This window comes from Pezoporus flaviventris, unplaced genomic scaffold (assembly GCF_033815535.1).
Source record: "Pezoporus flaviventris isolate CSIRO_AGI_PZ_B2104156 unplaced genomic scaffold, CSIRO_AGI_Pfla_v1 ptg000041l, whole genome shotgun sequence".
Taxonomy (NCBI): Eukaryota; Metazoa; Chordata; class Aves; order Psittaciformes; family Psittacidae; genus Pezoporus; species Pezoporus flaviventris.
Genome location: NW_026892589.1, coordinates 7,054,322 through 7,070,251, shown reverse-complemented (window position 1 = coordinate 7,070,251; position 15,930 = coordinate 7,054,322). Strand labels below are relative to the sequence as shown.

The window sequence follows — 15,930 nt, the reverse complement described above, 5'->3', positions numbered from 1 at the left end:
TCTAGTTCTGTAAATGCCATGACAGTGGTCATGCTGATAACTGAGTGGAAAGTACAAGTATTGTGTGCAGGTAATAAGCAAAAACAGCTGTTGAATTTTATATCATGAAATAAATGTTTAGTTTCTACTTTCCTTCCTTCTAGTTATAAAAATGTGTGCTTTTAAAACAAGGGAGAAAAGAAGGTTTGGAGGCATGGAAACTAACCTCTTTCCTGAGGTTTACCTGCTTACCTGGTTTTACCAAAGGAAATCCCTTTGGGTTGAAGAGGCAATTTCTTTGGCTCTGGCCCAAATTAGCTATGAAGGTTGTGTTGGTACCTGGCTATGCTTTATTCAGCATCGTGATGCTGTTTAATTACTCTGATGGTGGAGAGCCATTTGTGCTGCTTTCAGTCTTGCAGGATTTCATTACTCCATTAGGCTGAAGTATCATTTTCTCACAGATGCCTCTAGGAAAAGAAATGCTGTTTGGGTGAATTTTTACTGTTTGGCGTTTCTATGTGAAAACATCTGGTTGGAGGACGTCTGGAGCCGCTTCAAGAGATGCACTCTAATTATTTTGTTTTAGCAGCAGCTTGTCTAATCTGGTGCCAATCTAAATGTTTAAATCAGAGGCTATAGGTCAAAATATCTATTTGGACTACACTAAGCAATCCAGGCATGCGTGTTATAGTTACTGTTTCTCTTGATGTATGCAGTTCAGTACATGGCTTACATGAAGAAATGTCATTTACCTTTAATGCTTTAGGAACCCAAAATGTCTCTTAACAATGTTGGTTTGTGTTCCTCCCGTCTCTTCGTATAATACTCTCTGGTGGATTGATTCTGTCACTCATCCTTGTGGTGTGTTGTTTTGTTGCTTGGTTGTCTTGTTGGTTGTTTTTTGTTGGTGGTGGCTTTAGTGGTGTTTGTTTGTTTTACAAAGTCAGCATTTACTAGGGTTAGGGTAACCTTTTTGTAGGTTAAAGTAACTTTATTAGGGTTAGGGTAACCAAGGGTAGATTGGCTTCTGCTGGGTTTGTATTCTCTCCAAAGGAGAGTGCTGGTCACTCTGGAAAACAGCACAGAAGATGATGGACACCACATACCAACCGAAACAGAAGGTCCTTTGCTAGTTTGTAAATAGTGGCTTTTGTCCAGCACTGTTTTACGCAGATTATCAGACCTTTTCCCATGAAACCAGAACATTCTTGAAAGCTCTTGAGGTGTCTTTGTTCTTACCCTTTAGCAAAAAACCCTGAATATAAGGGCCTTCTGGACACTAAACATTTCCAGTTTTCATCATTTCTAGGAAACAGAGTAATTTTGTGTTGAAATTAAATGTGATTTATAGGAAGAAAAGATAAAGATGTATTTGTCTGTAGACTTTTTTAATGTTTTAAACAAGTTTGTCTGGTCCAGTATGTTTAGGGTAGTTGCAGTTGCAAAAGCTCTGTGGCATTAGTGTTTGTTACTGCAAATTTGTTAGTCACCCAAAATTGGAATGACAGCTACCTGTTGGGCTTGTATGGTGATGATTGGATGTAAGCATATGTTAAAAGAGAAAGTAGTTGTGCTGTCTAAAAGCTTGAAGACCTAAATTTTTCTGTTTGAGATCATGGTTTCCTAAGTATTACTGCCAAATTTGTGCAAGTTACACATCAGTACAAATTATCCAAATCAGGCAGGGACATGTAACTGTATTTTTGTCAAACTAGAGGTGGTGATGTGGTGTTTGTGCTGATAGTGAGAGGACAGGCTGTGGCTTCTCGACATTTTGAAGTTTGCTCTAGGAAAGATACCTCCTGAAAACCTTTTGGGCAAATATGAACTGGTGAGATGACTTTGCACTGTTTGCACACACTGTCGCATGGCTGCAATGGTTTTGATTTGCAAGAGTCCCAGAGTGCACTCAGCTCTGGCCCCGTGACCTGTCTTTTATGCTTTGTGATTCTCTCTCCCGGTTTTACTGTTCCAGTTCACCGTATGTCTCAGCATGTTGTGCAGCAAGGAGAAAATTAACCTGTTTGTTTGCTGTTTCTTCACAGGTTACCAAAATGGTCAAAACAGTCACCACCAGAACAGTGCGTCAGGTGCCACTTGGGCCTGATGGCCTGCCATCAATGGATGGCTCCTCTCCCATGGGCAGCTACACAGATTCAATAGACAGAAGGTACATGAAGAATGGGGAGCGGTACATTACACCACAAGCATCATCCACGTTAAACAGATCTTACAACAGCTACAATGATTCGTACCCTGACAGTCATGAGGGTCAGTATCGCCCTTATATTGGCCATGATGGTTATGGAGATCTATCTGATAACTACGGCAGCTTGTCTCGTGGTGTCAACTACCGTCCTCGCTATGCCTACGTGCCAGGAAACAGTTACAGGCCAGATGATGGTAGCTTCACTTTGCCAAGCAGAAGGGATAACTATGGTCCAGTTGCCCAGCCTCAGGTGCCAGTGGGTAGCAACGTTGACTTGAACCGCTCCCAGCCAGAACGCTTCCAGCCAGAGCCCTATGGACTGGAAGATGATAACCGCAGCCTTGGAGTCGATGATGAAGGATATGAACTGGACCCTGATTATTCCACTGTGAACCGGAGGACATCTGCAGGTGTGCCAGAGAGAGGAAGACCTCACAAAGGAAGGTAAAATCCATTTATTTTTTATAATGCAGCTCTTTTTTGCTTATTTGAACTCTTAATGGTCTGGTAAGTTCTGGAATTACTTGAAAGAAAAACAGGTAGAACCTGTAGTTTTGTTAGCCCATAAATGACTGTAAAACACACATGAAATTCAGAAGGGAGTGAGAGTACTGATCAGGATCCTTTGCACTGTGTTTCTGGGCTCATTAGTTTAGGTTAAATTTACAAAGAAAGAGATGATCTTGTAGGAGAGGGCCAAGTTACATTTTTCCTTTCTTCTAAGGAACAGTTGAGACTACATTGTGTTGTCCCGAAGACATCCCACACTAGCAAGGTGAAAAGAGAGATGTGTAATCTGTGAGACTTCTGACAGGTCTGGTTATGTGCACATCTGTGACAGACATTCTGAACAGCTGGTTGGGGGTTCCAGAGAAGCTGATACCTGGTGTTGAAGGGATGCCTTGTTGGATAAAAGCTGTCTTGTGAGGTATTTGACAGCCTCAGCTCCTGATCCTGTGCTAACCGCACACCCTCAGCTGCAAGTAGTGCAGTACAACCATTTCAGTCCAAGTTGAGCTGAACCTCACTGAAGTATTAAGACATTTTGTAAGACCAGATCATTATTTTGTCTTGTGCCTACATGAAGGGGAGATAAAAGTATCTGTTCTGCACTTAATGTAACTTCATTTGTGACTAGTCACAAATCACATCTGGCTCAGTCCCCTTTCCAAGGGATGTTCTATTTTATGCCATATTTTCTGGTTTTAGTTGTTTGTACTTGGCTTGCAGCTGTCAGCTTTTGCTCTCTTCTTGGGAAGAGAGGCTTATTACTCTGCTGAAAGTCGTTTTCTGAATATGAACCTGAAAAACTTGTATATTCTCCCAGCAGTGTACAAACTTTTGTATGTTTACATGAAGTCATGTCCTCATGATTCATGTTTTGATGTGGAATTAGTTCTCATTATTTTCCTTTTAATTTAGTTTCCAGAGCTATAAAGAGTCTGTCACCTATCTGCCCCTATGTGTGTAGATGTTCTTTGGATTTAACACTTCTGACTGAAGCCTTCACTTCATCAGCAGTAATTCTTGGGATTTGGGTAGGCCCTTTCGCTCTTGTCTTGGAGTGCTCCTACTTGGACATGCTATGTCTTTTATGATTCTTTCCCTACTTTCATAAATCTGTCTTCCTTCACATTTCTGGAAGTTCAGTGGAATCAGGCACCTGCAAATCGTCATCTACTTTGAAAGAAAAAAAAAAGAGAGAAAAGGTATCATAGAATGAATCGTAGAATAGTTTAGGTTGGAAGGGACATTAAAGCTCATCTAGTTCCTAACCCCTGCCACAGGCAGAGACACCTTCCACTAGACCAGGTTGCTGAAGCCCCATCCAACCTGGCCTTGAATACTGCTAGGGATGGAGTATCAAGGCATAACTCCCAGAACATCCTTTTAAGTCCCTTGTGACATCTTTGATCTTACAAGCTTGCCAACTAGTGGAACCCCATCACATTACATAAACATATTAGTGTTTTATGGGGCAAAAGGGAATACCTGCAGCCAGTAGGTGCCAAAATACTGCTCAGTCTATCAGATCCTATTTGCTTTTCCCCTGCATCTACTCAAATTTACAGTTTTTGTTAAAAGCAGTCAGGCAGCAGTGCTTTTAAATGTTTATTAATGTTTTTCAAACTAGGCATGATGAATAATTAAATGTATTCTTAGAACGTGCCCATTTGCATTTTTAAGGTTTTGTTTGGTTTAAACATGCCTTTGATTTATTGTTCCTTGCAGTTTGGATAGGGCCAATTTACAATTTTTGGTTTAGGTTTCTTTTATTGTGAGGGTTTTTCCCATATTAAATACAATCAAGAAGCTTTGACAAGTAATTAGCCTGACTGTGGCAGCAAAATTCAGCTGGTGAGAACATAAGAAGATTGTATGAGGGGCTTCTTCATAAGTAGTTAATTTTTGACATTTCAAAGAAATACTTGAACAATTCAAAAAACCTGCATTTCAGTTATGCTACTGATCTGCAAGGAACTGAAGACTACAAATAGTGCTTTGTACTAGGTGAGGGTAATTACTACTTGATTATTCCTTTCGAGGTTTTTTAAAATAAGTTATTCCTTGCAAAAATGACTAAATGAGTGTGATAAATTGATAGCACCTTTGATTTCAAAAAGTTTGTATGTGTAGAGTGAGTATAACAACACTGTTAGAAGCTTTTCTACATCACACGTCTTTCAGCTTGGACATCTTCCTCGCGCCACAGACAGACTTCTCTTGGCTTTCTACAAAAACTGTATTCTCCCATTTTCTTCCCAGTAAGTGCTGCCCTCATTTGTTAATAGTTTAAAGGCAGAATAAGGATCCTGGCTGTTGGTTCCTAGTTTTGATGCTTTTCTCTCTGAGGGGACTGAATGGAGGCTTCTTATCCGAATCTGTGGTAGTGCATCTCACCCCATGTGATAAATAGGCCACGCAGCTGTGTCTGGAGGGGATCCTGGTCAAGGGGATTTCTAGTAAGATTATTCATTCAATCCCTTGCATGCTCCATTTGATCACAGAAATAAATATGTATTGTGCTTTCCTTCTGTCATCACCAGCTTCATTTTAAGCTACTTATATTTCATTTTAAATTGGGGAAGAATGTGCCTCCTCACAAACATCTACAGATCCAGGTATCTGCACAAAGGCAGATATTCTCTGTTGGCTACCCAGTGCTTGTGGCTGGGTTTATTTCTTTTCTTTCACACTCAGTTACTGATGTAAGATGTATTATTTTCTGCAGCAATACCTGGCACTTGATGTTCTGTTCTTCAGCGTGTTGCTCTGGTTTGGTTTATGTCAGATTGCATAATAAATTGGAGTGAGAGACATTTCAATAATAGTTATTTAGTATTACTCAAATTAACTTGTGAAGCTACTTAAACATCTTTAATTGAATTTATGCCCTTTTTTCTTCAAATGGTAGGTTGTCTTTATTAAATCAGGAGGGTTTTTATTATAGTATTTAAAAATACGTAGTCTTATGGTGTTGCAAGGTGGTTTATATACAGTCCTTTTTGAAAGAGAATTAGGAAGTACAGAATATGTTTCATGCACAAATCCCATCCCTACTATTATTTAAATATTTTTAATCATTAAATTGGAGTTAACACAGATCAGAAAAAAATGGCAAGTCATAATTCATCTTACTTTTAAAATTTGTCTTCTGTTCAACTTCTTATTTCTTGCTTCTGTGACAATTTATTTCCTGAGTGGATCACTAGAGTTTGCACTTGTACTGGCATTCATGGGACTTTTCTCCTTTTTTTTTTTTTTTTTTCCCCCTAAAAAGCCTGGAGCAGCTATTGCCAGTGTTACTGTTCCAGACTAGACAGGATATGCATTTTTAATGGTAACTAAATCAACAAAAAAACAGTTTTCTGCTGTTACATTTTCAGTGGCAGAAGCCTGATCTCAGAGGCTGAGACTATGTTTGGTTGTCACTTGATGGTCCAAATTATTATTACCAGGAAACAAGCCAAATTTATGATTAAGTAACAGTAGGTCACTTGCTTCTGTTATGTATAGACAGTGTGAGAGTATTGCTATCACATATGTATTAGTCACATTCTACTTCTGGTGTATTTTTTCAGTCTAGAATATGAAGGTTTACATTAGTAAATGTACTTTCAGTCAGCACTTCTGACCTAACTTCACCCGTTCCAAGAGTGGTCTCACCACAGCACCCATCCTTAGGTCTGTCTGTAGACAGACCTCTTGTTTAATGCCCAACCGTTAAGTGTAATACTAGGATATAGGCAACATTGGGATGTTGTCTGTGTTGGGGCAGGAGTGTATGGACTTGCCTGGGCAGAACGGGGTGAAGCAAAATAAAAATGCAGTCAGTTTAGAAAAGGTGTTTTTTTTCTGAGACTTCTCCTTAGATCTCAGTTTGTTGAGCTGGTAGCAGAAGACTGGCATGTGGTTGAATTTCATGTGGCAAGAGGTAACATGAGTCAGCTCATCCATTAGCAGCTTTCAAGGGAATTTTGGTGGTTGCCTGTACAGCCCATAACTCAGACTTGTCTCAGCAGAGGATCCAGTCCAGTTTTGAAATCCTGTTGTGTGCCGTCCTGTCAGGGAATAGAGGCTGGCAAAAGTAGAACCTCATTCTGCAAAGTCTTTGGATTTCCTCTTCAGTTTCTGGCACAAGGTTCCCTACTGAAATCCCAAGCCTTTCTGGTCTTTTATCCTAAGCAGACACCAGCTGCAAATTGTGATGAATGTAACACTTATATAAATCGTTGAGGATTAAATGCGTAAATCCTTCACCTGTTCACTTAAATTTGCCTATGTTGAAGCCATGAGGAAGATAATAAATCTGTTGCTCTCTTCCAATTTTTATCTATGCTAGGATGTGTTTTTATCAGTTCCCTGAGACAGGTGATTAGTGAGACCCATGGCATCCTGAAAACTCAGCTGCCTTGCTACAAACAGATGGAAGGCAAGATGTTTGTAGTCAGCAACTCTGGCATACTACCAGATCTCTTCAGTCCCGAGCGTAAAGAGCTCTTGGCTGCCTCAGCACAGATGACTGTATCTCCTGAAGCTCTCATTAGTCGTTCTGAATCAAGTGCCTTTCCCTTCCAGTGTAGCTGCTTTGCTGGTATGAAGGGAAAAAATGCATTTGGCCTCCACCAGTCCAGCTCAGGATGCTTTCTTTACCCTCTGTGTGTGTAAATGTGTTGCTGATTTTATTCATTTTACTTCAGAAACTGTGTTTAACTCCCAAATAGATGCATGCCTTTGATTTCTTTGCTCTTTGCATAGTCTGTGCTTCCCTGTTCCCAAGCCCCCTGTTAAATGAGAGGAGCTGGGACTTGATCTGGGCCAGACTGTCTTCATTCACATGGAGAGAGGGGATCTGTCTGCCAAGGCTACCGAAGGCCTTGTGGTAGTTCTGCATTGCACTGTCTGGTCAGGTATTTTGCTCCTTTGCAGATGATCTGTTTCGTTAAACTGCCTCCCCTCAGTGCTGTTAAGCGATGGTAAAGCTGGTATTTAGAGCTTTCCTTCTCCAGATTTGATCACTGTATTGAGTCATGTGAACCTGAGTTGGTGTGATGAGATACTTGCCTTCACTGAGCTTTCATGTACAGCTCTTGAGTTCACACCAGGATCTCACAGTTTCTAGATAATTATTGAGGATCTTGAAGGGTCAAGTGTCCAGGTGTTGCATTTGCTGCCAGGTAAACCCTGGTGTTTGTTACTGGTGCATTAAACCAGTGCTCTTGACACTGTTTCATCTTACAGGGTATGTTGGATCTGACCTGCGTGGGCTTATTTCGGCAGTAGTGCTTCTTGTGCTCATCCTTTCTCCACAGATACTTAAGAGACACTCTTGTTTCGTACATGTCTTTGTGTACCAAAACAGCTGTGTTGTCTAATCCTGTTTTTTCCACTAAGGAGATGGTCCAGCAGAATGAGGTTGCGATTGGTGGGAACAGAGTTGTAAGTGAATGGTTCATGTAAGAATGGAACTGTACAAAAATGCCAACAGTTGTTGAGTCATTTACGGTTCAGGGTTTGTTTCCTTGAGGATGCTTTACTTCTTCTGTGGGGTTGGGGCCAGCAGTACGTGCTGTGGGCAGCACTTTACCACAGAACAGTAGCTGGTGGGTTCTGAGCAGGGCTGCCTTCCCCACCACCACCTTCATAGTCATCCTAAACCATCCTAAATGCAGGTGTCTGTACCTACAGCATGCAGAATTGCAACCTCTTCCCTGCAGCAGGAAGCTCTCAGCATTTTCCCTTATCTTCTTCTACCCCAGCTCCATGTCCTGGGGATTACACCAGAGAGCGATCATTAAAGGCAAGTATCATCAAAGCCTGTTGGCTGTCTTTGGTACATCAGTAGCTTTGTATTGGAATAATGGAAGAAAAAGCTCTCTTTTTTAACAAAAAGAAATTGTTAGAATAAGTAGCAAGTTGGGATGTGATTTTTTTTTTTTCTTTTGTAACTGATTATTCAAATATTCACACATATTTAATAACTATTGTAGACAATTAAAAGTTACTGTTGTTGGTACTAGAGTTATGTAGTGCTCTCTCCTGTCATGAGTTCTGCAGTTTAAAGTCCTAACAAGTTTCATTTTAGGCAAATGTAATGAAACCAAGGAGCTTTGTGTGGCTCACAGGAGAGGAATCAACATGAGGAAGATGGACTCATCTGTGTGGTTCTGTTTGGAAGGCTTCATGGAAATAGCGCAAACAAACTGCATCCCAAGACAGTAATTATCTTTGTGTATTTGCATGGCCAAGAAGGAGAGAGAAACTTAATTATGCAGGTGTAACTGAGGTGGTGTACAGTTTCTTGTGAGCAGCTCAGAGGGGCTGAGGTGTGTTGAACTGCCAGTTAGCAAGTCAAGCAAGCAAGAGCTGTGTAGGGGGTGGTTATTGAAATTAATCTTCTGCTACTTTTATGCAGTCAGTAAGAATTTAGCTTGAAAGAATTTAACATGAGGATGAGCTTGAGAACAGAGATTTTGCTGTAGTTTTAAAGCTGGTTTTCCCAAATTTATATATGTAAACCCAGAATTTTGTTTGAAGAGTAGTTAAGGGGTTTGTTATTACCTCTGCCCTGTGTATATGCTCAAGAGTAAATGTTTTCAGTGTTGTTACTTTCTTCTTGGAGTGATGGAAACAGCTTTGTTCTGTAAGGGAAAATACAACAGCTGTCCAGACATTGTAAATTACTGTGTACTGAATTATACATACACAAATAACTGCATTGATAAAAGGATTTCTTCAGATCCATTCTGAGTTTTGGATACTGGCCCATTTTTTCCTTTCATTCAGCTTATGGTTTAGAGCAGCAATTAAAGCAACTTAAAGTCAGCAGAGGTGCTTTTAACATTAAAAGCATTAATTGTACAAGATTCAGTTCAGTCTCCACCTCCAGTTGCTCCTCTCCCCAGAGTCTCGTTTAATTAGCAGTCCCTTCAGGATAACAGCAAGCTCCATTTTCTTTCTGAGTTCTAATGGTCTATACTTTGTTCAAAATGACATCAGAAATTGTTCAGTAACATCAGTCAGTGATTAAAATGAAAGCTTAAAGAATCATTTTGTAGCAATTAAAACTACTTGCTTGACTGAGATTAGCTGCTATCTTAGTATTGTAGTTACCTGTCCAGGAAAAGAAGAGTAAGGCAAAAAGCTGCTGCTGTTTATATGTATGAATGCTGTCAGTTTACATTAGTATCAGTTAAGAGTGGTATTAGAGGGAAAGGAGGATGAAGAAGAAAAGTCTTCCAGACTGAGGTTTAAAACAGTGGGATTAAATAGAAATTTGATTCAGCTCCCCAGTGGGTCACTTCAGCTCTTCGTCCCTCTCAGGAAGGTTGGCAAGCTGGTGTGAACCTTTGGGGCAGAGCCTGAGAGAGAATTGACTGCAAAGTTGAAAGTGTTTTGGAAGTTCATGACTGTGAGGTGCAGGTTGCCTTATTGCCCTGGGGGCTTATTCACATATAAAACTGAAAAGTTTGTGACCAGTGGTTCACTGTGCACAAGCTTCAGATTCCCTTTTGTACTTCTAAGGACTTATGTGTTGTCTCACCGCACGTGCACTGAAGCTCCTCTGCAAGAGCTCTGCATGTTCTGAAGGATGAAAAGTGTCACTTTGAATAAAGGATGAAGTATATCAGTGAACCTCAAAAAACAAATGTTGAAGCTGTAAATGCCTTTCCTTACAAATCTCCTGCACAAATGCTCTGTCTATTGTAGAAAGTGATCAGAGGGGGTGGGGATATTTTTCTGAAGGTTGCAGATTATAGTTGAAGAGGTGGTTGCTAAAGAAAAAGAACATTTGTCAAGTACTGGTTTAGTTATTTATTTTTAAGAATATGGATGTTTGTCATGTGAGAATGTATTGTGTTAGTATATTTTGAACTGTCTTGATTGTAACTTTGCCCTTTGAGTGAACTAGGACAGTAATACCTAAATATGTGTTAGCTGGTTGTGTCTGATCTTACTTCAGTTACACACAGCAAATTATGGCACAAGAAGACGGATGCCATTCATTCTAATGCTGTAAATGATCTTAAGAGTATTAGGTTCTTAAGATCATTTACTTGAGTGATCCAGGTTAGTTGCTGATCTGGGGAGGAAAGCTCAGAGTACTGGACTTTGTTTGCATGTACAGCAAATTACTTTGATGTTAAAAGTTGGATATAGGCCTCTTGACCAACAGCCTTTTACATGTATTCTGAATTACTCTGTACAAGATAGACTTTTATTACATGCTTGGATTCAGAACTTAAGTTTTACATCACCTTTGACACTGTTATATATATTGGTGAGTTCAGTATGCTTGTGTGAGCATCAATGTTGAAATGTAGTGGAACTTCTGAGACTTGCTGAAAAGTGTCTGTGGTCTCTGCCCAGGCCTTGAATGCCTTTAATTACAGCTTTAGTTGGTCGCAGAAGTAGCGGCAATAATGAAGCTCGGTGTTTCCTAGTAAATGTAATCCAGCTCTATCATAATTGTTTTGCTAAGTGACCAAAATGAAAGCAATCTGCTTGATGACTTGCAGTCCCTGTCATCATTTCATTGCCAGCCAGCCAGACACTGTGCTCATTGCTGTCCCATCGCTGCTTCATTCTCAGCTATGGTTAATTTTCAAGTTACTATTTGAAATCGTAAATATGCTGCCCCTAATGATAATTGTGATATTAAAAGAGTTGCTCATAGCTGAAATCTCCATACATAAAATCATAGAATGGTTTGGGTTGGAAGGGACCTTAAAGATCATCTACAGACTCAGAGGTACAGAGTGTTTAAATGTGCTTTTTTCCCCCCCTTTTTCTTTTGGGATTGTTGCTTCTTACAGGGGCTACGATGACCCCATTGAGACAGAGATGGTTGAAGAGAGAATACCTTACCTCCATGGTGGCTACGCAGCACCGTTGGCCCAGCCAGAGAGAGGAAGCATGGCTAGTATTGACCGCCTGGGGAAACGCTCCCCCTCTATTGACAGCATTCGTAAAGACCCCAGGTGGAGGGACCCTGACCTCCCTGAAGTGATTGCCATGCTCAGCCACCCTATTGATCCAGTCAAGTCTAACGCCGCAGCTTATTTGCAGCACTTATGCTACGAGAATGATAAAATCAAAAAGGACGTGAGGCACCTCAAAGGGATACCTATCTTGGTGGGTCTCCTTGATCATCCAAAGCCAGAGGTCCATCGTAAAGCCTGTGGGGCTCTCAGAAACATCTCCTATGGGAAGGATAATGAAAACAAGGTGGCTATAAAGAACTGTGATGGGATCCCTGCATTGATCAGACTATTGCGAAAAACAAATGACATGGAAGTCAGAGAGCTAATTACAGGTCAGTGTCTGTAGTTTCTTTAATGAATTATTCTTTAGAGGGGTTCTCTCGGCTTCAGGAACAAGAATTTCTGGAAATTAGAGCACTGGACGAAAATGTGGATCACTGGCTGCGGCTATTTCTTTAGCTGCACAATGTTTGTGGTGTCAGAAAGCCTAAAGCAAATGTGTGCTTCAGGAGGAAATCAAGATCGTCTGTGTAGGTAGCACACTTGGTTTTCCCTGGCTGCTGAGAGATGGATGGTGCATCTTGGATGTAGCATGCAAATGCATGTGGCTGACTTACTGAAGCTTAAATGAGTTATAGCAACTTCATTGACAGGTAATTTGTACTGCACTTGCCCCTGGTGTGTTATAATCATAGGGTAAATTATGCTAATCTAAAACTTCCCATTAATCTCTTATAAAACAATCCTGCTGCCATGTCCCGCTACTTTGTATTGATGGAATGGTCAGTCTCCTCAGGAACACTTCCAGCTTCGGTGCTGTGGACTTTGAAGCTGTACATAAAGTTGCAGCACTTGAGTTGGAAAACGTGGATTTTAAGGAGCAGAGTCTGCTCTTAGATGCTCTGGGTACAGGGTTGGTTTATTGTAGTAATTGTAAAAGGGAGAATTACTTTTTGAAGTTACTGAGTTCATGCACACTTTGCAGAGAGTTTTCAATTACTTATAAGTCCATTATTCAACCTGTTTTTTATTTGAACTTAGTTTTGGACATCAGCCAAAGAGAGTAATAAAGTATATGCCAAGTTTCCAAGTTCAGCCATTAAATGGAATAGGGTGAAAAAGTATGGCAGTTCTTAAACTAAGGAGAAATATATTGTTCTTCAGTCTCCCATAACTCATGAGGATTGAAATGGATTTCCTTTTCTCTTCTCAGAAGCTACAAGGGATGTTTGGATGGAGACCAGGGCAGTTGCAATGAATTTCAGTGCCAGAACAGAATTTTTCAGAAAGTTTTGTGTGAAAATGATTCCAGGGCTGAAACTGTTCAGCCTGATATTATCAGTGTTGGATTCTTCAGCAGATCCTACCGCAAACATGGATTAAGCCATTAGAAGTAAACATCATAATTCTGTAATTGCCTCAAAAAATTATAGCAAGCTTTTACTGGTAATCATAATTCTTTGAGGCCTTGGGTGTTCCAACTGTTCTTCCCCAGGCATTATAGGAGATTTAGCAAACTGTGTCTAAATATACAGTGTAGAAATCAGCAGGGGTGTTTCACCAGCTCACTAGAAAAGTCTGTTTTGTCAACCTCTAAGTAGTGTGTTGATTGTGCTCTGATTTCTGTCTATGCTTTGTCTTTTAACATGGAAACTCTGTAGGTAGTAGTTATATTCCATTTGTTGCACTCATTCAGTATGATGGCTGACTTAAAGTTTTTATTTAAAGAAAAATTATCTGTTTATCTGCTGTTCTGGTTTACTCAAAACTTGTTTCTGGAGTGCTGGGAAGGAATAAATTTATTTTTTTAGATTCAAGGAAGGAGAAACCGATCTATAATTTACTGTGAAGGAATATCATTATAACACTAAGTGGTAATCAGTCACTTGAGATGGGCAAAACCAAACTGGATGTTTTCCCTTTTCACACTAAATGGTGATTGCTTGAATTTCTATTTGATTGATTAGTTTTACAGTTCAAATGCATTTTATTTGATAGGAGTTTCTGTTAATTAAATGTAGTATTTTTATTCTAATATGGTTTTTGCTATTTAAAGCTCTTCATTTCCCCTAAGAAACACCAGGAATACTAAGGGTATTAACCTAAACAGATGTCCAGCAACAGATGATGTGCATTTAATCTCTGCCTAACCAGGAATAATTTCATTCCACTTCTAAAATGATACCATTCAGATCCGGTGTGAGACATTCAAGTGTCAATATAGAAGAGTATTCCAGAAATCTCTCTGTGACTGGGACTGGTGTACTTGCAGTCAGTGTTCAAAGCCCCAGCTGATAATGCGGAATTGTCCATATGAAAAATGAGCTGCAGAAGTCAGCAGAGAAACAAGAGCCAACTTGAAGTACAAAGAGAGCATCCAGCCAGGACTGATACAAAAGGACTGTGTTTTGCAGCCTCAGAAAATTCAGATCTCAATTCTGGTGTTCTCATGGTAGAAATCTTGACTTTCTACCTGGGTACTTTTCCCTAGTGATAAACCAGTGTTTGCCTTTGCCGTAAAAGTTCTACATTCTGTCTGGAGTGAAATCTGTGTAGGAGGCAGATAAAACAACAGCATACTGGGTTTGCTTGTTTATTTCTTTTAACAGGCTGCAAATTCAAGTTTGGTACGCATTGACTTATATATAGTTTAATATTTCTGTAACTCAGTACTAGCTGCTGTTGGAAAGCTGAATTGTAATCATCAACTGATCATTCTAGGTGTGGACAAATGATAAAATAATCCTACTTTCCAAAGAGATTTAAGTACTTTGAAGAGATTTAAATACTTCAGATGTCCAAATTCAGGAACATTTCCAGTCTTGAAGTTTTGCTTCTCTGGGTGTTGGACACTGCCTGCCTGCCGGATGGGGTACACTGAACATTATTTGCAGCTGGAGAGCGTGCTTCCTGGCAGAAGAGAGCATCAGTCTCATCTAATTTGAGAGTCAAAGCTTTGGCTTTAATACTGCTCCATGGCTTCTCATTTGTTTGGTAATCTGACACAGCAGCCACAGCTGTCTAGAACAGTATGAGTCAGGCCAGCCAGCTGGACCTGGTCAGTGGGTTAATGGAGTGGGAAAACAGCCACATCAATATGTTAAAAATGCGTAAGAGGTGGATGCAGTGGCAGTGGAGCATGAGGTGAGGAATCGGGTTTGTGGTGCTCAGTGCTGAATGAGTGAGACTTGGTGTGTCAGAAATGCATTCACTTGACTGCTTCCCAGGATATGTTTGGAAAACACAAAGTAGACACGTATTGACATGCAATTTTGGAAGCATGCTGAGTATACCAATACGGCACCACTGCCGGATTAAGCAAGTCTGTAGCTTCTTCTTTTCAGATAGCACTGGTTTTAGCAGAATTTGAGAACCTTCTCTGGGTTAATGCCATCTCTGCTTTACCAGATGTTCTTGATGTATCTGCAGATGGCACTGAAACATGATGTCCCTCAAGGTAAGGCAGATACGTGAGGCATGTAAAAATACCTTCAAAACTCAAGATACATTCATAAAATAACACAGATCTCATTTTAATTTCCTTTTAAAGTGTAGAGTTAGAAAACGTTTCCCATCCACTGCACTGAGAAAAGCGTGATTTAGCCGTTAGTGTTCATAGGTAAATAATGAGTATAGTTGTGATGAGAAATGCTGCACAAAATTCTTCCTTGCATCCCTTTCTAGTCTTGGAAATGTACTGCTGGGTTTTCAGTGGCTCACTTTCTTAAGAAGCAGAGAGAAATGAGGATTAAGCTGATAATTAAATATGTTCTGATAGCAAAAGCTGCAAAAATTTTATCTTGAATGATAAGGATTTTTTTTGTGGAGGAAATGTTCCAGTCAGATATGCAAGACCAAAATTCTATTACGTTCTTTGAAAAGCAATCAGAAGTTGGGAGCTTTGATGAAAAATTCTTTTCTTCGTGAGAACATTGAAAGTAATTTTGTTGTTTAACGATATTGCACTGATTTTTGAGTAGTGCAGAACGTGATTTTCCTGATGCTGCATGTTGCAAACTGGTTTTAATTTAAAAATGATTGACCTTCAACATGCTCTGCAGAGGAAATATTTTGATTTAATACAGTAATAAAAACTTACAGATTGGTGACCTTACTCAGAATTCACACCTGGGCATTTATGTGTGCAAAGATCTTGTCAGCTAATTGGACACTAACTGCTCTTTGAAGTACCATGATGTCTTGAACTTTCTGATCACAGATGAGCTTACTCCTTCCATTTTCTAATAGAAGGCT

General features: G+C 40.0%; 1 protein-coding gene across 7 annotated transcripts in view; it reads left to right on the top strand.

Annotated features, from left to right (window-relative positions):
* ARVCF (ARVCF delta catenin family member) overlaps positions 1–15,930 on the top strand; it is a 282,629-nt gene that overhangs the window by 189,041 nt on the left and 77,658 nt on the right. For all 7 annotated transcript variants that reach the window (XM_061465619.1, XM_061465622.1, XM_061465621.1 and 4 more), the window contains 2 exons: positions 2,028–2,635; positions 11,509–12,008. In XM_061465619.1, the coding sequence (XP_061321603.1) occupies positions 2,028–2,635; positions 11,509–12,008 (1,108 nt within the window). The remainder of the gene's footprint in view (positions 1–2,027; positions 2,636–11,508; positions 12,009–15,930) is intronic.